Source organism: Ceratosolen solmsi, unplaced genomic scaffold (assembly GCF_000503995.2).
Source record: "Ceratosolen solmsi marchali unplaced genomic scaffold, CerSol_1.0 scaffold13, whole genome shotgun sequence".
In the NCBI taxonomy this organism is placed as follows: domain Eukaryota; kingdom Metazoa; phylum Arthropoda; class Insecta; order Hymenoptera; family Agaonidae; genus Ceratosolen; species Ceratosolen solmsi.
This window is the reverse complement of record NW_011948418.1, coordinates 8,954,392-8,977,551: the sequence shown is the minus strand read 5'-3', so window position 1 is coordinate 8,977,551 and position 23,160 is coordinate 8,954,392. Positions and strand designations below refer to the sequence as shown.

Genomic DNA, 23,160 nt, shown 5'->3' with positions numbered 1-23,160 from the left:
TATTTACAGCATTTAATCACAACTTGTACATTAAAATTCTCATTATTTTATGATTTTATGATTGTCACTCAATCGCATTTTAACAAGGATTTATCAAATATTACATATTTTTTTCAAGCTTTATTATCGAGGAAGATATTTAAAAATAAATCGTTTATTAGATTGTAATTGCAAAAACGAGTGTATTCGTTATCTATAAATATTTTGTAGATTTTAGTCAATCATGATAAATATGAATATGATATCATTAGTATTGATACATATTGATCGTTAGCAAGTTTCATAGTCTTTTCGTGAAATAAAATCATTATTTTAAGCGTAATTGCATAATGGAATATTCACTGGCCATCTCATTAAATGATTCTGTAACCTTACGACTATTATATCCGTTTAGAATTATTTAAGATTAAATGGTTCGATGCACGTGACACGGTCGTTTCCTCGTGACTCGTAACTCCATCTTATTCTACCAATAATTTAAATGTAATAATGTTACTTACATAAATTGTATAAACAATTTAAAGAGAAGGAATTTTAGACGTACAATAGCATAAATATGGAACACGTATGTACAGCATCAAAATTGTTTAGTGTTTATGTGGGTTCGTTTCATTATGAAAGAAATAAAAGTTCTTAACACCATTGACCACTGATAAAATGCTATAGAGCATTTCAATTTATAATTTTATCTTTTTTTCTTTCTCTTTAATGACGAGCCAATGATTTCTTTTTAATTTGGTACGTTACTTCGAAGCGATAATGTACTATTTAATATTTTGTAGTTTATCAACATAACCTTCTTATTTTTTAGATTTTGCATCATGTATTTTCAAAGATTAGGACATTCCAAAATTTTTCTTATACTTATCGTATGGAGAGTCAGTTCGGTTTTTATCGTTCGAACTTTTCATGTTCCTGATGAATATTGGCAATCGTTAGAAGTTGCGCACAAGCTAGTTTTTAATTATGGATATTTGACTTGGGAATGGCGTATTGGAATAAGAAGTTATTTATATCCCTTTTTTATTTCAATTCTTTACACATTAACAAATATCCTACGAGTTGATTATGACCTTGTCCTTATAATTTTGCCAAGGATTTTTCAAGCTTTGCTAAGTGCTTACTCAGAATATAGATTTTTTATCTGGACTGGCTCTAAATTTGCATTATTTAGTCTTTGTATAAATTGGTATTGGTATTATTGTGCAACTAGAACATTAATTAATAGTTTTGAAACATGTTTAACTATCATTGCACTGTCAATGTATCCTTGGAAGGAGGATTCAAGAACTAGTTTAAATTATCTGTGGATAGTTGGTATTCTTTGCTTCGCGCGACCAACCGCTGTAATTATTTGGCTACCACTATGTCTTTATCACATTTCTAAGAATAGGCATAATACTATTCGATATTTATATATTGGCTTATGTTGTTTAATCCTCTCTACGCTCATCGATGCATTATGTTATGGAAAATTAATTTTAACACCATTGGAATTTTTCAAAGTCAACTTTGTAAATAATATTTCCGACCACTACGGTAAAATGCATCTATTGTGGTATTTTACCTCAGGTTTACCAGTAATACTAGGCTTACATTATATTATTCTCCCTTTTGCAATCATTAAAATTTACAAAAAATATAGTCATTTTTATAGATCATTGATATTAACTTTTATAACAGTATGGTCTATAAGTATTTATTCGCTTCTTGCTCATAAAGAATTTAGATTCATTCTTCCATTATTACCTATGCTTATTTATATTATCAATGAAAGTCTACTCTTACAAAAAATAGATAAATCAAAGAAAAAACTATTGATTTTCTTGTTGATTGTCAGCAATATAGTCCCTGGATTATATTTTTCTATTCTACATCAGCGAGGTGCTATAAGAGTTATGAAATATCTCAGAAGTAACATTGTTACCAACGATATCGACGAAGCGGATATTTTATTTTTAACGGCCTGTCATTCAACGCCTTATTATAGTCATTTACATAAAAATATTTCCATGAGATTTTTAACTTGTGAACCAAATTTGGAAAACATAAAATATTATAATGACGAATCTGATATATTTTTTATGAATCCAATGAAATGGCTGGAGGTTAATTATTTAACCAAAAGTATCGTTAATTTACCAAGTTATGTGATTGTTTATGATACGACGGTAGATCTCATTGAACCATTTCTAAAATATTATGTAAAGTTGATTAGTTATCAAGATACGCTTTTCCCCTTTCATGGGAAATTTAATCAATTTATTATTTATAAGCAACAATTGAATGATAAATCTTAATAGGACCATTTATTCTTTAATTTTATTGTCATTAAGCAAAGATTGATAATATCGTCCTGTTTAATACAATAAATATAGAAGAGATTTAATAATTAAAGGTATAATATTAAATTAATAATTAATGAAATTTTGGATATTATTGATACTGCGGTACAAAGCCGTGCATTAATAATGAAATAATCTTAAAGAAATAATCTTAATACTATTTTTTAATTTCTGTATTAAAAATATTTATGTGGTTTCAGGATACGGATAAAAGTTTAGATGAAATTTGCGAAACTTTGGATAACTTGATGATTGAAAATTTAGAATTATTGGATGAAAAATTATTGGTGACCTTTGAGTTAGAAAAATTATTACGGGAAGGACATTTGGAGCTTGCTAAAGCTCGATATATTAGAGGAAAAGAAAGTATAGGATTATTGCAAATTCCAAGCGAAGAGACTGAAATTCAATCATTATTTAGTTTAGAAACAACCTACGTTAAGAGCGATAAGGATGCTAATATAGAAATCCCAACCTTTGATATAAGCTTGAAGAAATCGAACAAAGGTGAAAAAGAACCACAGAATCCCATCAACTGGTTTGGCGTCCTGGTGCCACAAAATTTAAAATTTGCTCAGAAGCATTTTCAAGATGCGTTATATCTTGCGATTAAATTGGCAAATATTCAAGCCCAATTAGCAAAAGTAACTAGCGAGACAGCTTCTTTTAAGCTGTTGAAGGAAGCTGCATCTTGATCTCTACTATAATCCATTATTTAATAAACGTGTATGACAATTCGTTTAGATTGTTGTTATATAGACGATATATATTAAAAAAATCATTGTAATGATTTAATTATTAATACGGGCAAAGTCGTTGCAATTGTTGTAATTCTTTATCGATAAATGAAATAGCGTTTCTATCTTTCATTATTGGCAGAATTTTGTAGCTAATTCTATATGTCGATGGAGTTTACGCGAGCGAGAAAACCATAATAAAATGTAAACCCATGTCTAAATAATTATTATTATCACCATTATTATTATTATTATTATTATTATTATTATTATTATTATTATTAATGTTGGAAATTTTAATTAAACGATGTTAGGACAATATTAAAAATATATGTATAAAATATTTGTTACGTTAGAATTTTATCGGTAAATAATAAACCGTTGGAAAACAGAGAACAAAACGATCGATTAAAATCAATCATTTCGTACTGCTTTTAATCAGGTGTATTATCCATTAATAATAACAACAATGATCGATGATATTTTTTTCTTCTCTCTCTCTCTCTCTCTCTCTCTCTTTGATCAAGCGTCTAAAGGGGACGGCGGCTTCATTATGTAATTATACATTTATAAATACGAATGAGGACGCAACAACGGCCCATCCCAAATAAATTTTACATAAATAAACGAAAATTAGCCCCCGTTAATACGAATACGAATTATCATTGCGTTGCATAATGGAGAATCGGTGGCCTTAAACAATCGTTGCGCGCTCCAACGTTAAATCGTCACACTCCCCCAGTAGCGCGACGATTTTAATTCCACGTTCAGCGCGCACTCGGCAATCGGGGATCATCGGAATCGCCTAAAAGACTCCTTAAAATCGCCCTAAGAATGTCGCTCGATTCTTCCATGTCAGCCTACCCTAACCGCAAACTTTATCGTCCAATGAACGTCCACCGAATCAATCACAATATACCTCACATCCGGCAACTGTCTAAACCACGACTCTCTAAGTCCCGGAGTTGCTTGCTGCTAGCTGTGCCACTCTCCATGTGCATTAACTCCTTCCTCGTAAACACAAGGTCGGCGCATCGCATGGCTTGATTAGCGAGCGTATGTGCGCTGCGCAGAGAAGCTCGAGGATCCGAGGAACGAGAGGACGTGGTTGCGCGATCAGGCAGTCTCGAAAGTTGGACTGGAACATTGCGGTTTCGTAGAGTTGCGTGAGGGGAACGGGAGGTGGTGAGAAAGCGCCTTTTCTATTTATCGAGAGTCTGTGAAAAGCAGCGGTGGGAAGTAGTAATATTAGGAGGGGTCGCCGAGAAGTAAGGATGCCCGGGAGCGAAGATGACGGCGGTGCTGGACAATGGGATTCGGAGAGAACGTCGAGTGACGATAATGTGGCGGAGAGTCACGAGACCAATAACGGAGAGCTCGTGCCTCTAACAAATGCCGACGGCGAAGCTCAGCAGACCGTTAGTCCTTTTATTTATTTCTTATTTTAAGCACAACTATTATTATTAATTAAATTATCGACAGGCTTCTTTGTTCATCATTATTTATTGCTTTTAGGTTAAAGTTTTTATGTAATTGGGGCGGGAGGAGGAGTATATTTCGAGTCCGACGAATAATGCAGATTTACGGGTTTTTTTTCCCCCCATTCGTCGCCCTCGCCCACCCCCGGTTAAACAATCGTGGCAGACTTTGTTTTAATTATTTAACGTAAAAAGTAGATTTGAGAGTCGTTTAAAGAGAATTTAATAAGAGATTTAAAACTAAGTGTCAAATAATTGTGCTACATGGTAAACTTAATAGTAAGTTGTACTATTTTTGGACGAGAGAAGACTATGATAATATTTTTTATATTTTTGCTAAACGACGACTTATGAGGAAAGAAAAAAAATTAAATGAGGAATTTATTTTATTTACGCTAGCAATTTTAAAGATACTGCATTAAGTTAATCTGTGCATTAAATGGGCAAAGGTCTTAAAAAATTGGACAGATCTTGGATAAAGATCTTGCCACATATATAATGTTATGCATATTTTTATTTTACATATATTTAGGTTAATGATTTTTATATTTAATAGTCTCACTCGAATAGGCTATTTTTGTAACATTTAGAATCAAATTATAATTAAATTGGCTGAAAATTTAATATTAAGGGACTTGAATTATCTGCGATATGTAGCTTAATTATAGATAATAGAGATATATGAAATGCAACCTTCACAAATGTATAAATAGAGCTCATATCTTGTTTATAAATTTTTTTTATTTTAAATATTTATACTTCTAGCTTGTATTTTTCTACATTGTAATTTTTTATAGCGACATCAATAATATTTTTCAACTCACTTTATAGACCATAATTTTTAATAAAAGTTTAATTATTTTATTTTATTTTATTCATAAATTCATAAAATTAAAATCAATTTTAGAAGTTCAATTTTAATCGCATACCTGTATATTTATCAAGTAACAAAAGCAACAATCAGATTTCAGTTTATTTTTCAGTTTAAAATTCGATCCGTCATTATTATTATTGTATTAATTTGATTTCAATGAGACTATAACATCAAATAGATATATTTGTAATATTCATTTAATTTACCAATTGAACGATTATTATCACTGTTCTTTTTATTGTCATTTATTAATTTTTACAGTATGTATATGTATAGTTGTAGCTATAGGTATGTTTATACTCATGTATATATTTATATAATTTGTTTAGTAAATTTGTCTCGATATAAATATTATTTCGAAATGTTTACCTACCTTAATTAAACATTGTTTCCCATGCGACATTCAGATTTTATGCATTTTATCGATTATATTAAATTTTTGTCTCAATTTTCATGCTTACTCAATCAATTGTTTTAGGTTAATAATCAAGAAGTGAATCAGAGACCAAAACCTAATGAAACTTATGCACAATCGTTCTATGCTATTACCAAGTCATTAATCATCAGGGCTGCAATCATTTACTATATTAGTTCTTTTTTCCGAAATCCAGCTCAGAATTCACAAGCTTCTGCTGGTAACTCTGCGGCAGCTCAGAATAATGCATTCAATATTTTTGCCAATGGAACTGTGTTCGATTTACATGTTTACTTATCAGAATACGAATTTTTTAAAGATTTTAACGATTCTAAGGCAAAAGTTTGGTCAGAGTATGGCTTGATTTATGGAGATTGGTATAGCGGTCCAAATGGTGATGGTAGTAAAGTGTTTACACACACATTTACGCCATCAAAAAGCTTACTGAATAATGGATCGATATATCTTCATGTTTATGTTACAAAAAATGGCAAATCGCCAGATCCTTCGACAGGACAGAAAGTCTATGCTGGAGAGATGATGTCATATACTAAGAAAATGTTAAATAAATTTAAAAAAATTAAGTATTTAAAGATGCATAATTTATTAACTGGACAAACACAATCCAGCGAGGAAGATATCAAGGTAGCTATAAAAGTTCATTTATTATATTATTTTACTTATAAATATTTGTGTTAAATGTAATTGTTGCACATTATAAAACGCCCTTTTATACATAATACATTTATATTTTCTTTTAAAATTATAATGATTTTTATTTATAGAAAGCTGATTTAATGGATCAAGAAATTGTATCGCATTGGCATCCAAATTTAACTATAAATTTAGTAACTGACCAATCAAATTGGGTACGCGGTATGGTGCCTGAAACATTAGACGACTGTATGTAATTTTCTATAGTTAATTTTCTATTATATAATGGAGAAAATTTAGTAATTATAATTATAATTTATCAGATATCCAATTCACATCTAATGGGAAATTTTACAAACCGGTCATTTTTATGAATGACTTTTGGAACATGCAAAGAGATTATCAACCATTGAATAATACTGTCACGAAACTTGAATTGCAATTAAATTATCAACCTTTATCGTTATTTAAATGGGAGCTGTTTTCAGCTCAATCGATGAGGAACAAATGGACTTCTTCAGTTTTTGGTATATTATTAAATTAACAAATTTAACAAATTTAACAAAAACTTCTCTAAAGAACAAGTTTTTTCTTTTGCTTACACAGAAAATAAGAAAAGAGTTTATTTTTGTATTTTCAAATAAATATTTATTGAAAAATATTTATATATGAAAATTAATTGATTTTTTTTTTTTTTTTTTTAATTCAACAAATTCTAATATTAAATAGTAAATGTAAACATTTTTCAGGTGATACGGTAGAAGATAATAGCGAACATCAAGATACATTAAAAGAAGCTCTACTTGAAAATAATCCATATTTACTCGGTATGACTATTATAGTCTCCATTTTTCATAGTGTTTTTGAATTTTTGGCCTTCAAGAACGGTGAGCTAAAACAAACATAATTTATTTCAGTTAATTTGTTTCATAGTTTTAATAAATTGTAATTACATTCGAAGAGAATTTACTAGTAATTGTTAAATTAACGAATATCAATCAAATGACCGTAGCAAAATATATATTAATTCTAATTTGTGATTCAAATTTATATGAAACAAAATAACTGCATGAAAAAATTTTTACATTGATTATAAACTATCGTTTATGTATTTTATAGATATCCAATTCTGGAACAATCGCAAATCCTTGGAGGGTTTGTCAGTCCGTTCAGTTTTCTTCAATGTATTCCAATCTCTTGTTGTTATGCTCTACGTCCTTGATAACGAAGCTAACACTTTAATACGCATAGGTTGTGGGGTTGGTCTGGCAATTGAAATCTGGAAGATTAATAAAGTTGTTGATATCAAAGTGGATCGATCTGCTAAAGTTTTTGGAATATTTCCTCGACTGATTTTCAAAGACAAAGGTTCATACGTCGAGTCTTCGACAAAAGAGTACGATAGACTTGCCTTCAAGTACCTATCATGGGCATTATTTCCACTTTTAGGAGGTTATGCGATATATTCTCTTATGTATTTGGAACATAAGGGCTGGTATTCTTGGGTATTAAATATGTTGTATGGTTTCTTATTAACCTTTGGTTTCATTATGATGACGCCTCAATTATTTATTAACTATAAGCTCAAGAGCGTAGCTCATCTACCATGGCGTATGATGTCTTACAAATTTTTAAATACGTTTATCGATGATATTTTTGCCTTTGTCATCAAAATGCCAACATTGTATAGGTTAGGTTGTTTCCGCGACGACATTGTATTTTTCATATTTTTGTATCAACATTGGATCTACAAGACCGATCACACGAGAATTAACGAATTTGGGTTCAGTGGAGAAGCTGATAAACAGGTCACAGATGATAAGAATCAAGCTATTGAAAACAAAGACAATTTCAAAGAAGATAAGAAGATAAAATAGAAAATTATTATTAAACATTTGTGTGAAAGTTGTGTGCTTGCAAATAGAAGGTCTAAAGATATAAAATTGTTTTTCGCGACTTATTTTTACCTGGCTAGAACGTTTCATTGTTGATCGCAATGTATTATTTAAGAATTGCTTTTAGAAAGTTTCTGAAATAATACAAAGTCTTAAAATCACTAAAATCTAACGAATTCCATAAATGTATAAAAACACTCAAGATTGTATATTTACCTTTGCTAATTTTATTCCCCATTAATATTCATATTTATTCTAATTATAATATAACACAATTTTTAAAAAGAATTCATAAGCTTTTAAGCACAGTTTTTTTTTTTTTTTTTTTATGTATCAAATTCCAATTAATATTAATTGTTTAAGAAATAATAATAAACTTTATGAAGGTAGTTCCACCAAAGAAACTTCTTCCATCAAAGTTCCCTAGTGTTATAATAATATTATTGAATTGTTCGAAATTTATGAATTATGAGATGAACTAAAAGTTCATTTTCACAATATTTGATATTTATTTTAATAGAATTCTACTAAAATGAAAATGAAATATATTTTAATAGAATTCAACCGTTACAATGTACTATTATAATTTTCGATAATTGTATTTATTTCATTATTAAAAGTAAACACAAGTCATCTAGCAAATTATGAATATATTGCAAGAAATGCAAAATAAAAATATAGGTTTAGTTATTCGATATCAGTAATTTAGAGTAATAATCATATTTATTTGTTGCAATGAAATTTTCTAACCAGGAAAGTAAAGTAATTGTGTAGTCTATGTGGTAACCCTTAGTATTGCAATAAAGGACTTAACAGTGACGCATAATTAGAATTATAGGCATAGTTAATAATATAATTGTTGAATTATTTTGAAAATAATCCATACATCAATTTTTAGCTCTTGATAACGATTATTTTATGGTTTAAAAAAAAAATAAGTATCGAGTGTAAATGGAGTTTATATTGTGTCCAAGATCATTTATATGGGAGACGATGACAAATGTGTAAATGTACGATGTGTTGTGTGATAATGCCAAGTTGTGGAATTGAGTTTGATTAAAAAAAAAAAAGAATGAGCAAATGTTAATGTAAAAATAATTCACACAGTATAATAAAGATACTTGTTATTTGCGAATCATAAAAAAAAAAAACAATTATCTATGAATTGTAGGAATATATATGTTCAGCTTCCAGTTTCTAGTTCTTACTTTGCACTGAATTATTAACAATAAGTTAGATTTACTAAAATAACTAAAATATTTATAAATATATAAAATATTGAATTAGACTATATTTTTTAAAAATAAATATCTTATTATTGGAGTCTGTTTTAGTAAGGAAGTAACTAATTATCATTTAATTTAATTTTATTATGTAATTGTCCACCTTGGTATGATTTTGGACAGTTGCAATATATCAATGCTCATCTTGTGAATTAATATTCCTACCTGCCTGAACATCTTCTTCTTCTTCTAATTAATTAAAAAATAACTGCCAATAGTACGCAATACTTGCTCATAATCTTGATGATCTTATTTAATTCAACCGATTCAGAATTTATTAGTTAAAATCAAAGAGTGTCTTTAGCTGGCAGTAGTAAAGACTCTCTTTTTATCATTTTATATAGTACTCGATACCAAGTTCCTTTGATTTGGAGCTCTTGCATTAGAAAGCTCTGGATGTAATATAATTTCCACAGACAGAGAGTAGATTAGCAAGAGAAATAAAGTGCTACACAGTTTTGTGCAGCAGTTGTCTTTTTAAATTATTCTCCCAAGCTTTCATAATAAATACAGGTATTGATCTATCCATTAGCTGTATTTAATTGAATTAGTTTGTATGTATAACTGTGTTGATTTCGATATCATTCAAGGGCGCATCTGTAAATACGAAAAGTCTATATTTACGACTTGTGTGCGTCTAAACATAAACTACACCAAAACCGTGTATCTTTCTCTTTTCATGATATTTTGATGATTCAGAAATCAGAAATCGTTCGTAAGTGACGTGTCGTTCATGATTGTTGCGAACACTTTTAATGCTTGAACCCGTATGTATTTTCCATATATTTTTTCAATTGTACATTTTTGCAGATAATTGAAAACAGTGGCATTTTAATGTTATTAAAAAAAAAAAAAAAAAAAAAAAAAAAAAATTAATTGCACTGATAATTATGTACATCTTTGTATTTCTTTATTAAATTTAAGTTCTATCATAAATTTTGTATCCTTTTTTTTTTTTTTTCTTGGATGCGTTCATTGATTTTATGAAGATTTTTGATTTTGAAAATACTTTCGTAATTAGTCATGTAATCGAGCGACAATAATTTTATTTTTCCACCAAGACAAATCTTTTTCTTGAATTTTATTTAAAATATTTGAATTTTGTTTAAAAAATATACAGGAAGTTGTGTTATATTGAATTGAAAATTGAAATGAAACAAATTTTAGTTAAATAAATAAATTTTAGAACTTTTGATTATTTCCTAATAAATATACGACATCTTATTGTATAACATTAAATATGAATTTGATAGAAATAATTTTTCAGAATATAGAATGCACGATTACTTTTTTTCTCGTATGTATCCGTTGAAATTTTAATTCTTTGTATTCTTTCACTTTACAAAAATGTAATTGAATATTTTAGATAAAAAATTAAATTAAAAGAAGAAAGTTTCCAAATTTTCATAATATAAAAACAAGTGCGTTTAAAAGTATAATTTATATGAGAAACTTTGTTGACAATTATTTTAAAATATAGCAATAGCTTTATTGATCAATAAGTAATTTACATTATAAATTGAAATTTGTAAATTATTCAATAATACAAATATGAAATTTTTATTTGTAAGAGATGTTGGAAGTATTTTTTTCTTATAATTAACAAATTATAAAATACTAAAATTTTCTAGTGTATTAATATATATATATATATATATATATATATATGTAGAATATTGTTTAATAAAATTTTGTTAAAATTATTTTAGTATTTTTTCATAATTTACAAGTTTTAACGAGAATAAATGAAAGAACGTTAGACTTTACATAAAACTAAAAATAAAGTTTTTATTTTTACTTTATATTACTTTTACATTTTGTATAAAGCGTAGCATTCATAATAATTTGTTTTTATTTTAGTTTGTTCCGTAATTTTTATTTACAATAAAATCAATTTCATAAAGTAATGTTATAAAATCAAACGAATGTTAATATAAATACAGTTTAAAATTTAAATCGTGCCTAAATAAAATAAATAAAAAAAAAAAAAGCGAACTAATAATTTTAGAGAATAGAAAATTTATTGTAATTTCATGTTATTTTTTATTCATATTTGATTATTGCGAGTTTTAGTTTCAAACTACTTTTTTTCTATGTATATATATATATATATATATATATATATATATATATAGTGATAAATTCATGTAAATTGTAAATTGTATAAATTATTTATACAATAAATACATAAATAAACAAATTACCTTATTAATTATACTAAGAGATTTTACTGTGAAATAATTTATTTAGAAACTCTAAAGTTCATTCTCTCATTAATACAAGGCCACTTTGTTATTATTTTATACATTCAATGCTTATACCTTATAATTATTAAATATACTTAAATATTGTCTTAGTATTGCCTTAGTTTATTCAGAAGTTTACTCGAAATGCTACTCTTACATTATAAATTTTTATTGCCCTGATCACATCCAAGAGTAGCATACATTTTTTTTTTTTGCATTTAATGATAATACTTTTATCTTTCTTTGACGTCCATATTTTGTCCATTTTAATTGAAATGTCATTTGTATTTTTTCCCAGACTATCTGTATTATTTATTTATTTAATATTATTATCACAAAACTAAATTAAATGGAGTTATTAACTTCGCAATTACAATGTAAAAAATTATTATTATTTCGACAGCTTTTCTTCCAAATTCTTTCGAAATGAATCTTGTTGTCTCTAAATGCTATTTATTGTACAAAATGTTTCATGAAATGGCATACATTAGCGTTAGGTAAATCCATTTGGTAGAATAGCTGGCACTGCAAAGCTTTAGAGAAGCTTTAAAAACACTACTGAACAATTCATCCGTCCTTGATACCCAATTAAGGAGTTAAATATAATAACCTCACTAGAATACACATCACTGTCGTTTAACTCGCTCAAAGGATCACTGAATAAAAAAATCTATTAATAATAAAATAGGTACACGGGCTACTTTTATGGGGAATGACAAATTCGTTACAAAAAAATAAAAAAATAAAGACATACGTTTCCTCACAAAATATTTTTATTTAGAGTGAATTTATCACAAAGACCTTATTATCTTTACTTCACAATAAGTTTTAAAGCATATGTTTATATATGTATGTGTGTACATGTATATCCGTTTGGGCCAATCGCGAGCCTCTGAATGCTCGTCCTCGAACGTGTTTAATAATAATATAATAACAATTCGCTCATCCTTGCGCGATCGTCCGCAATTTATACACAAAATTTTCTCCGCTCGTGGCTTCGTTGGCCATTAGAGATCCGCGCACGACATACCGAAGTGTGCAATGGCCAGTTCTGGCGAAAGGACTCACCGAGTCTCTATCGCTGCGTCGTCGTCGCCTCATCGAAAGCATTGTGTCCGCTGGGCTCGACAATCGCTTGGAGGTTGGCGATCTCGCCCCCGGGGTCGCAACAATCGTTCATGGCTGATTGTATAAAAGCGAGACTGCCTTCGCTCGAGGAGGCGAGACTCGCCGACAGCGGCGGCGATCTCTCTTTCGGTGAGGCCGATGACGCCAGATTTACCGCGGCGCTCACTCCATAAGTCGCTTGCTCGAGCTTCCCGTGGAGCTCGAGGATACGGCCTTCCAATAATAAATTTATTTCCAACTGCGCTCGGTATTTTGACTCGACGGCCTCGAGCTCCGCCGAATGCTTTTCCTTCGATTCTTGAAGTAGTCGTTGCTGATCGACGAGCTGAACCTCTTTGCGAGCGTCCTTGTGCTCGAGTTCGGCCAGGTGCGACCGCAACGATTCTAGTTGTAGTGTCTGTGAGTCAAACTGACGACGGAGATCTGAGAATCGAACAACGAGGATTCAATTAGCCACGGATTGTGATGAAAATTGATATGCTAATAATACTTGGTTTCATTTATTTAATTTTAGGGACTTCCTAGTTCTAGCAGCCCCTTAAATAAACAATACACGATTATTCATTGATAATTAAACGTTTTTTATTGTTTTTGTCCTTACTCCACTAACAAATTTTTTAATATAATTTTAATTTTATTTTGCGATGCTTTTAATTGCATTTTGCTAGCTGGCATTACTTGAATCATAAATGCAAATGGGAAAATAAATCTTTCGAAATTGATTTTAAATCAATTCGTACTTCGGATGGAAAAACGTATGGGCATAACATTTTGTACGACTATTGGCGTATATGACTTTTATAACGGTTATTATTAGCTAACAGAATGTATGCGCATAGGAGAGAGAGAGAGAGAGAGAGAGAGAGAGAGAGAGAGAAAACAGAAAAGAAAAGCGCCCATTATATAATTGTAGTTAATTAAAAAATTGATTGGAACGTGATTTACTATAAACTTCCTCGGACCAAGACCTTTGTATCTGTGCTGCTTCTTGCTTCGCCATATGAATTGGTCCACCCATTTTTTCTTGTATTCTCCCTTGAGCCTGTACAATGTAAAGTAAAGACCGCCAACGTCATTAATACAATAGGGAATGATGATGATTAAAGTGCTTATAATGGAACGCGTCACAGTTTAGCTAGCGGCAAGAAAGGAAAACGTATGACAAACCTCTCCGAGTAATATAAATCTTTTCTGCACGGCATCGAGCACCCGTTTAAGCTCTTCGCTCTGATTGGCCGCTCTGAGAGCCTCTTTAAGCTGGTGCGCCGCCTCGAACAGCGTCGCCTCGGCAGCGCGCGTTTGCTTCTCGTGATCCATCACTTTTTTCTTCTCATTCTTCAACTCGTCTTGTAAATGCTCTATTCGGTCCTTTAGTGCCGCGTTTTGTTGCTGCTCCTCTTTATACTGAACATACAAGAATGCAATTTTATACCGTTGACGTGCATTTATTGGCAAATGAGTAGATTAAAATATTCCAATCGCTACCATTATATTTCATGCGAGTTAACATAAATATTATTTTATTATTAGTGATGCTCCATTAACACAGACTGACTTATTCTTACCTTAGTTTGACAATGGTGTATGGTTTCTAAGAGCTTATTTTCTCCTGTTCGTGCTTCCATGTTACTTAGACTCAGCTCACTTTTTAATGTCTCTATTTCGTTTTCGGCCAATTTTAATCGATTCGTCTACACGTAAAAGAAAAGACAAACTTAATGCACATATTTTTCCACATGGCCACTATGTTACTATGCTAGTTCTGCTTCGCTACCTTACTCCTTTTACTATGCTTATAATTCATATTAACGATATATTTAATTTATGATGGATCAATAAAATTTAAATTTAAATTCCACGCAAAATCAAATAATCTTTATAATAATTTTGTCCTTAATGAAACGTCTTGGAAATTGCCAAACAGTCCTGCTAAGTAACCAGATCTTATTAAAATAATAAAGAGCCTCTATATCCTATAGATACTTATATGGGATTGCGTAGTTATGTATTTAAAGATGTTGTTCCACTTTGGCCAATAATTATAAAATCCAATTGATTTCATGTATTTTACGCGTCAAATCAAGTTGAATCGACGATGAAACATTATCTGCCCAACAAAATAAAGAGCGCAAGAGCCACTTAATCACCATGGCGGAGTTGAGCTCCTCGAGGGCGCGCGAGTCCCTCAGCTTGCCAAGGAGTCGTCGATTGCGCTCCGCGTGAACCTCCCGTCGCTGCCGTTCAAACTGCAGCTGCATCTGCATGAGCTGTATTTGCTGGTTGGCTCGATCCATCTCCGCCCAGCAACTGCCCGGCGTCTCGCCACTCTCCTCGCCGGACTGCTGGTGCTGTGGTCCACCGTTCTCGGATTCCTCTTCCAGCCTCGATCGTCTGCCACCCAGCCTCGATCCTAAAAGCAGCAGACTCCTGTTATAAGCGTGCTTGTCGATCTCCCTCCCTCCCTCCCTCCCTCCTCCCTCCTCCCGAACCATCTCTCATGTTGAATTTTAATAGGCTTCGTATAACAATGACAGACGAATAAGACACACTGTATTCATAAACGAGCAATCGTCGCGCGAGAAAACTTTAACGAAGATTATTCAAAATGTCTTAACGGACTTGCTCATAAAGCCGAACCCCCAACCCATCGGGACATTTTCAACGATACGGTCCTATCCAATCATCGAATATCCAATCCAAGAAGTATTAACCATCCAAAACTCACTGGATTTGGAATCGGGATGTGCGGAGGACCTCGCGCAGAGTTCGATGTAACGGTCGAGCATTGTGCCGGGTGACAATCGGGCCTCGGATCCGTGGCCGTGACCGACCGTCGTCGCCATTGCCGTCGAGTCCGCCGTTAATGGCCTCTGGTCGAGCATGTCCAAGAAGAAACACTCGTATGGGACGAGACCGCTGGTCTGAGTGGCCACCTCCTCCGTGGATGTCGAGGACATCTTCAGAGGGCGAAAGGTACCGATACCGATGCTGCTACTGCTGCTTTCGCTCGAGGCCCCGGCTATGTTGGGACAGGATTTGGCACGGCGTCGGATCTACATTGCGTTATGTGATTTTTCATCATTTACGAATTTCGATGATATATTTCGATATTGGGATACTTTGATTATTGTAGCTTAAGAAGAAGCTTTGAACCTTCGTAGAGTGATAAACTACTTCTTTCTGACTCCCAAATTCTGTCAATTGATAATGTCATATTTTTATGTTCTTTTTTTTTTGTTTTTGTTTTTGTTTTTAGTTTTTAGTTTTTAGTTTTTAGTTTTTGTCAATTAATTAACGAAACGCACGCATTCAACAAGATATAGACAAAACATGATTTAGTGTAGTACCTGTGACGATAGTACTGGAGGTGTTGGGTATTTGCAATAGAACTTTAGTCGCACCTTTCGCGACAGGTCATTAAATGACTGTCTATCCTTGTCAATGAAGTCTTTGGAGCCAGAAGTCGTTGATTTCGTCAATGAAACAATATCGGAAACCTGAAACAAATGTTTCACACGCATATCAACACTTTCGTCGAATTGCACAAAAATTGCAAATTCTTTATTTAATCGTGTATTTAAGTATTAAAATCTTTCGTTCGAATGTAATGACAAAAGTATATTATACTGCGAAGAGTTTATCCAAGTTTTTAACAACGCCATTGTGAAAAATAATCGGCGACTCTATACGATGAATTAACTATATAAGAATTATCTACATTAGAATTACCGAAATTTATAATCAATTTCATCGCAATGTCAAACATTTTTAACATAAATTAAAGATTATTCATTTATGAAATATCTGAACTTTGATCGATACAGTTGTTCCTTAATCTCGAATCTTTCAACTCGACGCGCAATTAGCCGATTGTATTGTAAGAATAATAACGACGTTGCGCTTTAAATCGCCTCTTGAAAAAAGTCGGACTTTCACCTCTTGATCCTCGAGTTGTATCTGCTGGTGCTGGCAATTGTCCACTTTCCCATTCAGCATCGTATTGATCTGTTCAGTGGTAATCAACGGCGTGGCTGTCGCCGTGCCAAAAGTCCGCTTGACATCCTCAAGTTGCCTGGGTGTGAGGGTCGGTGTTGTTGTCGAGGTCGGTGTCGGCGTCAGTGTCGGCGTCGGCGTCGGCGTTTGCTCCTGATGTAGGGCGTTATGTCGATCGGCGGCGATTTTGCCGAGCTTCCTGTCGAGTATCGAATTGCCGTCGCTCAAGATGCCTCCACTGCCACCCGTCGTGAAGCTACCGAGCTGCTGATGCTGTTGGTTGACGGGTGTCGGGGTTGAAGGTCTGCTGGAGTTGAGGAGGCCGACGGCACCGTTCCCGAAGCCGCTGAGGGCGCGCACCGCCGCTGAGCCTACCGGCATCTGTCGACTTGGTATTTGTCGTAGATCCTGAAATTCTCGATCGAACGTGTCAATGGTCATTTCTGACAGGATCCACCATCGGAAAGTGTTGTAAGGCTGAGAGCTTATTGTCGTATTACCACGAAGCGTCGAGGATTTATTTATTTTTGGACGAGTTAATGAGTATTTTTGCCAAACAAACCATACGTATATTTAAGTCATTTAATAATAACGATTATGATAGATATGATATCGAGCTTTGTATTCGTAGCAGAAATTTTGAAAATCAACAAGCTTTTAGTTGATGATAAAATTGAAAATTTTGAGTTAACGTAAAAAGTTAGTTTCAGGCGATATGAAAGGCTAAAATTTTTGTAAATGATAAACCGAAGGAAGAAGTTTTCTCATCCTTCATCCTTATGTATGTGGTATTTTTTTTGTTTTGTTTTTTTTTTTTTAAATCAATTGTCTTATATATTTGATTTAAATAGTGTAAATTTTGTAGAATTACCATTAACGCTGGAATATCAATTGGTAAAATTGCCAAAATAGCTATAAAAATACAATTATTTTCCAGAGAAATATTTCTTCGATCATGTCGTCTTTAAATCATGCATGTTTTGGTACTTAGGATTTGTAAAAAAATAATTTAAAAATACCATTCGATAAATTAGGACTTTGGTCTTCGTTATTATTTAATTGTCTATCAATAAGTTTTTCGTTATTTCTGTTATTTAAACGAAATATGTTATTGAGTATTCGATAAACAATTTTTTTTCCTTCGTTTTTCTTGATTAAGCAAATATTAAAGATCGATAATCATTGATTGTAATTTAAATACAATTCTATATCGATCAAAATTGATTTCAAATAATAGTATGGATATTGGCAATTCCAACAGATATCGTAATTCAAATAAATATAGTTAAGCCAAACGTTTATAAGAATCGAATGTAGTCATATTAAATAAAAAATTTCATATATCATGACTTTGAAATTATATAAAGGTAATATTAGTTTCAATAATAAATATAATGAAACGTAATATTTCCGATTAACGGTGTTTAATAATATTTACAATGAATTAAAAACATATTTTTATGCGTATTTTATTGGATTTTTTTTTTTAATTAATGTTCTCATCAATATATTGAAGTATTTTAACCATTATGAAATGAATTAACGACTGATGTAAATAATTATAATTATACAAAATATGACTATATCTGACAAAAGGTAAAAAAAAGTTTTAAACAAAATAAAAACAATATCTCCTCTGTAGGTATGCAAGAAATAGAAAAAGCGTTTTTCGATATTTATAAGAACAAAATAGTAAAGTACTCAAAAGTTGGCTTTGAAAGACAAAATTTTACACACACAATTATGAATACTTTTAGTACTTTGACGATGTTAAATATTATCGATGATTCAACATATTTAAGATTACTATAACTTCAAAAGAATTTCATTCGCCATAAATATACTTGGAAAGTCGAATAAAAATAAAAAATACTTAAAAAGTAAATAGTATTCTTAACAATTAGACGATCGATAAAAATACAATAAAAGACAATGGTTAATAATTGTAATATTAATATTTTCCTTCAACTGTTATGTATATAGCAATATAGATTAAGTATTTGATAGATCTGCAGTAGCATTATGGAACATCCAGGCTTTGTGAATTTGAAAGAAAAGGTTCGCTACTTTTAGAGAATATCGTATAGAGTATGACGTGTGAAATAATGTAGAAGAATTCACTTTTTCAGTGTCTTGTTAACGAAAGAAAAAGTACCTTCACGGGAGTCGTCTCGGGCGTAGCCTCGACGGCAGCCTCCGGTGGCGATGTTCTGCTTCGATTGTTGACAAGAGTCCCGGTCGCAGTTACCGACGACGCCCCGACGCCTGGTGTCGAAGGTGTCGATTTAACTTCGTGGGAGATCGGTGTTGCCTGTAAGGAGCTCGGGGGAGGCGGACTATGTGCGCACACTACCATACTCGGGGACCAGAAGCTCTCCTGACTACTGCATTGGAAGCCCGTCGTCTCCGCGACCATTGGGAAGTCGACTATCGTGCTTATTAGGGTGTACAGACCCGAGTCATCTGGAATTGAAAAGTTGTCTCGTGAAGCAAGAGATATAGACTTAGGCTTTCGCTCAAGACTAATAATACTATCAGGATGAATTGGGAGTGAGTGAGCGAGAAAACATGCGAATTACAAAAGATTTTAGGTATGTACAATATTTTTTTTTTCTTCTTCTTTTGGATCAAGCATACTCTCTTTACATACATTAGCTAACTGGAATATATAAAATCATGACATAAATATGAATAATATTGAATGCAAACTTATAATTACTTTGAATCAGTTGGTGATATTTAAATGAAAAATTCTTACCTAAAACTGGCGTATAACGTAAATTACCAAATAACATTGGTTCCTCTCGGCTCGATCTTTCCAATAATGAAAAGCGACCACACTCTGCAACAACGTCATGGTGTTCCATTTTTTTCCACCTTTGAAAAGAAAAAAAACTTATTTTTAATAATCCCCTTTAATATATATATATATATATATATATATATATATATATATATGTGTGTGTGTGTGTGTGTGTGTGTATATAAATTTATAATGATACTACCTTAACGAAGAGATCTCGGATTCTTTGGACATGGTTACAAGCAATGGATGCATGCGCACGGAATCTAAGAATGGACTAATGATTTTTTTAAATATCGTCAATTGATCACGTTGGAGATACTGTTGTTTTAGAAAAAAGACAAAGTTACACGGATACATGGCGTAAAGTCTGTGAAACAGGTTCTGCAATCCATGCTGAAATATAATATAGAGACTTGAAGTATTTTAACGATCCAATTGCTTTTCTGACACACATTTACATCCAATTTTATAATACATTATGATATATTAGTGCTATATTTTGATCAATATATTTAATAATTTTAACGAGAATCATTGATTATTTAAAAAATTCAATTATTCTTCACCATTATATTCTGCTTTATAATGTTATTATTATATATAAAGTTTATTTGCTCAGAACAATATGGGAAAATAGCCGTAAAATTGTTTCTTTTAAGAAAATACCAAATATCAATGAATTTAAAAATTTACTTTCATCACATTATAATTATATATTTTTATTAAGCTAACGAGTAACGTTATTTTAATTACGGAGGAAGAACTTATTGCGACAAACTTCTATTTCACTTAGCTTATATAAGAAATTATTTCCATTATTAAATTATTTCACATTAATCTACATTACATACATACATACGTACACGATAATCATTACCTACATCTCAAAATCATTGACAACGAAATTTTGTAAACTTTTTATTCTATTTTAAATAGATGCATGCTTCATTTTTTATCGTAAAGACTTTAACGACTTATTTTAAATGTTATTGACAATTTAATATTTACCTGTAAGTGAATTCGGTAATACTGATCCGCATCAGTAGCACTAAAAACATTAAGTGGAGATACCGTTGCGAAACGTGTTGGATTCATGGATGAAATATATAAAAAACAATGATAATAGAGCGAGGCAAGTCTAGAAAATACTTCGAAAATTTCATGTAAATGAGGAGCTAACGCTGTTGGTAACATCGGCAATAGGCTTATCAATAACAGAAGTGCACTCATTAGCAACACTATGTCTTCCTCTACCTGCGCAAATACATTTATATATATATGCAATGAATATCGTTACAAATACTTTTCTTTAGCATAACTATGAACATAAATTGTATTAAGATTTTTTTAACGATACTATGAGACTCGTAAAAATCTTAATTCCATTACCTTAAGCAGATGAAGTAGCTGTTTGAAAAGAGTATGACTAGCCAATTTGTATAACCAGGTGGGTTGCCGTCGAGCTATATGACCCAGTAACGTGAGCGTGCGAACTTTATGCTCATTGTTAGTGGATTTAGCAACGAGCGTCTCGTTCAATTTATCGAACAGATGCTTATCATGAGGCTCTCTAACACCTGCTAAAACCTCCACAGCCCTTAGGGAATTGGTGGAAAGATAATAATCAAACAGCCCATTTACTAGCCAATTATCCTTAGCTAAAAACATTACGCAGCTTATAGATGGTGAATCATCAAATTTGTTATATAAGGATCGATATTGAAACTGCTATTTCAAACATAAGACTGTCGACTATATTATTAGGCTACTTACTAGATAAGAAATGATCATGAAAGACTTTCTTGATCTCCTCGACGTCGCTGAGCTTGTTAGACTCTAGCATGTGAAAAAGTTCTGCAACTCCAGTGCTGCTACCGACGCTGCTGTTAGTCATGCCGAAGTAGCCTTATTATCTTTGCCAATAAAGCCTCTTAGCTAGCTCCCCTCGCTGCCCAATACTTTAAACAAAAACCTGTGGCAAATTGCCACCGTTTCACCATCACAACACCGCTGCCCTTTCAGCCCTCCCTGTTCAATTAGATTCTTGATTGTCATTCGAATCTTGCTTTGTCACCGCTCCTACAAAAATAAATTCATTAATATTTGCATACTTCAAACATTTCTATTCAAATTACACTCCCACGCAAGGCCAGTCAATAGGGTGGTATTTAGTATTGGAATAACGGCGAGATAAATAAATACGAAATTTGTAATTTTCTTTTCTATCGTCTACGAATAACGATAAAAGAGATTTAAAAAAATGAACAATAAAGTGGTATTAACATTTAAAGCACGTGTACTCGAGCCACTTGGGTTCGCCCGAAAATCTATCTCTTTACAAGGGCAATTGCTAATTTATCCGCAATTCATTTTAAATGCCGTTTTGCGCAAAAATCAATCCACACACCCTTAAGTGCATTCATATGCGCGCGCACATGTGTATGCAGATTCCTAACAAAGCAGTATCGCAATAAATAAAACGGCCTAACAAAAGAGCAATTTACATTGGTACTTTTCATAAGAATAAAAGTACAAGGACAGAAGTAGAACATTTACACATTATATGTAAAATGAAGTGGAGTTCAGCATATCCATATAAACACACACTTTCATACAAACACGCGCGCGCGCGCGCATATATATATATACATATATATATATATTTATGAATATAAACATTTAACCAAATATACGTATGCATGGATGCATAAATGTATATATATAATGTGCGTACAAGTGTATATATGCATATTGTAATCGTGTATGTATGCATGTATGTATTAAATGAGCGTAATCAACGAAGGCCCATATATGCTTATAAAATCATCATAATCGAGAATCGCATAAACTTTTGACAGCTAATACCGTTTAACGTTCATCCAGCTCCGCGCACCATCGTACAAACAACCAATCACTCAATTTATAACAATTCAATATCCCAACTGGAAATCCCTGTCAAAAGTCGAGCCTCCTCGATCTTAACGTAGGGGGGGAGGTCGCGTCTCGCGTACCAAGGGATGCACGGCGCTCGTGTAATTGACGATAAATAATAACGCCGAGCGATTAAATGAACTGTCCGTTGTGCCGACGGACGACGATCAAGGAGATATAGGCAAAAGAGCGAAACAGCGCACCAATGATTACGGACCGAGACAATACAAATAGAAGCGTAAACGCAAAGCCAAATAGGAGACTCGTTGCTTTGGCTAGTTGTCAGCCCAACAGGTAGGCAGCGCCTCGATCTTTTTCTTATTTTCACGTTGCCGGCTTGCATTCGATTCTCATTTTCATACATCGCCGATTCTC

The 23,160-nt window shown here is 32.1% G+C and overlaps 3 protein-coding genes across 7 annotated transcripts; 2 read left to right on the top strand and 1 right to left on the bottom strand.

Annotated features, from left to right (window-relative positions):
- Nucleotides 1-370: 370 nt before the first annotated feature.
- On the top strand, nt 371-3,088 carry LOC105360273 (coiled-coil domain-containing protein 115). Of its 2 annotated transcripts, none has more exons than XM_011497138.1 (2): nt 371-565; nt 2,546-3,088. In XM_011497138.1, exons 1-2 carry the CDS (start codon nt 557-559, stop codon nt 3,038-3,040), a joined length of 504 nt encoding a protein of 167 aa, XP_011495440.1. In that variant the 5' UTR covers nt 371-556; the 3' UTR covers nt 3,041-3,088. The 2 variants fall into 2 exon arrangements, with proteins under 2 accessions (XP_011495440.1, XP_011495442.1); XM_011497140.1 differs by lacking the exon at nt 371-565 and adding an exon at nt 2,323-2,398.
- A 766-nt stretch (nt 3,089-3,854) lies between these two features.
- LOC105360271 (cleft lip and palate transmembrane protein 1 homolog) lies at nt 3,855-8,561 on the top strand. Its single transcript, XM_011497133.1, has 6 exons — nt 3,855-4,500; nt 5,913-6,494; nt 6,635-6,752; nt 6,827-7,030; nt 7,253-7,390; nt 7,623-8,561. The coding sequence occupies exons 1-6, from the start codon at nt 4,357-4,359 to the stop codon at nt 8,378-8,380; spliced, it is 1,944 nt and encodes a 647-aa protein (XP_011495435.1). The 5' UTR covers nt 3,855-4,356; the 3' UTR covers nt 8,381-8,561.
- On the bottom strand, nt 7,374-23,067 carry Tsc1 (tuberous sclerosis 1 protein hamartin). Of its 4 annotated transcripts, none has more exons than XM_011497137.1 (16): nt 22,720-23,067; nt 21,628-21,933; nt 21,244-21,512; nt 20,863-21,108; nt 20,054-20,247; nt 19,807-19,925; nt 19,204-19,511; nt 16,992-17,456; nt 16,403-16,552; nt 15,781-16,108; nt 15,203-15,465; nt 14,621-14,746; nt 14,223-14,459; nt 14,001-14,097; nt 12,996-13,478; nt 7,374-7,395 (listed from the first exon to the last, which is right to left on the bottom strand). In XM_011497137.1, the coding sequence occupies exons 2-15, from the start codon at nt 21,746-21,748 to the stop codon at nt 13,003-13,005; spliced, it is 3,399 nt and encodes a 1,132-aa protein (XP_011495439.1). In that variant the 5' UTR covers nt 21,749-21,933; nt 22,720-23,067; the 3' UTR covers nt 7,374-7,395; nt 12,996-13,002. The 4 variants fall into 4 exon arrangements, with proteins under 4 accessions (XP_011495439.1, XP_011495438.1, XP_011495436.1 ...); XM_011497136.1 differs by lacking the exon at nt 7,374-7,395 and adding an exon at nt 7,731-7,782; XM_011497134.1 differs by lacking the exon at nt 7,374-7,395 and having other exon boundaries at nt 12,524-13,478.
- Nucleotides 23,068-23,160: the final 93 nt, after the last annotated feature.

What these genes read in the sequence shown, in the direction of transcription:
- LOC105360271 (XM_011497133.1), top strand. Translation starts at nt 4,357, where the DNA reads ATGCCCGGGAGCGAAGATGACGGCGGTGCTGGACAATGGGATTCGGAG. An exon ending in ACGGCGAAGCTCAGCAGACC is followed by an intron (nt 4,501 to 5,912) that starts GTTAGTCCTTTT and finishes CAATTGTTTTAG; the next exon opens with GTTAATAATCAAGAAGTGAA. An exon ending in GCCTGAAACATTAGACGACT is followed by an intron (nt 6,753 to 6,826) that starts GTATGTAATTTT and finishes ATAATTTATCAG; the next exon opens with ATATCCAATTCACATCTAAT.
- Tsc1 (XM_011497137.1), bottom strand. Translation starts at nt 21,748, where the DNA reads ATGACTAACAGCAGCGTCGGTAGCAGCACTGGAGTTGCAGAACTTTTT. An exon ending in AGGAGCTCAACTCCGCCATG is followed by an intron (nt 14,747 to 15,202) that starts GTGATTAAGTGG and finishes TTTTACGTGTAG; the next exon opens with ACGAATCGATTAAAATTGGC. An exon ending in TACACCATTGTCAAACTAAG is followed by an intron (nt 14,460 to 14,620) that starts GTAAGAATAAGT and finishes TTGTATGTTCAG; the next exon opens with TATAAAGAGGAGCAGCAACA.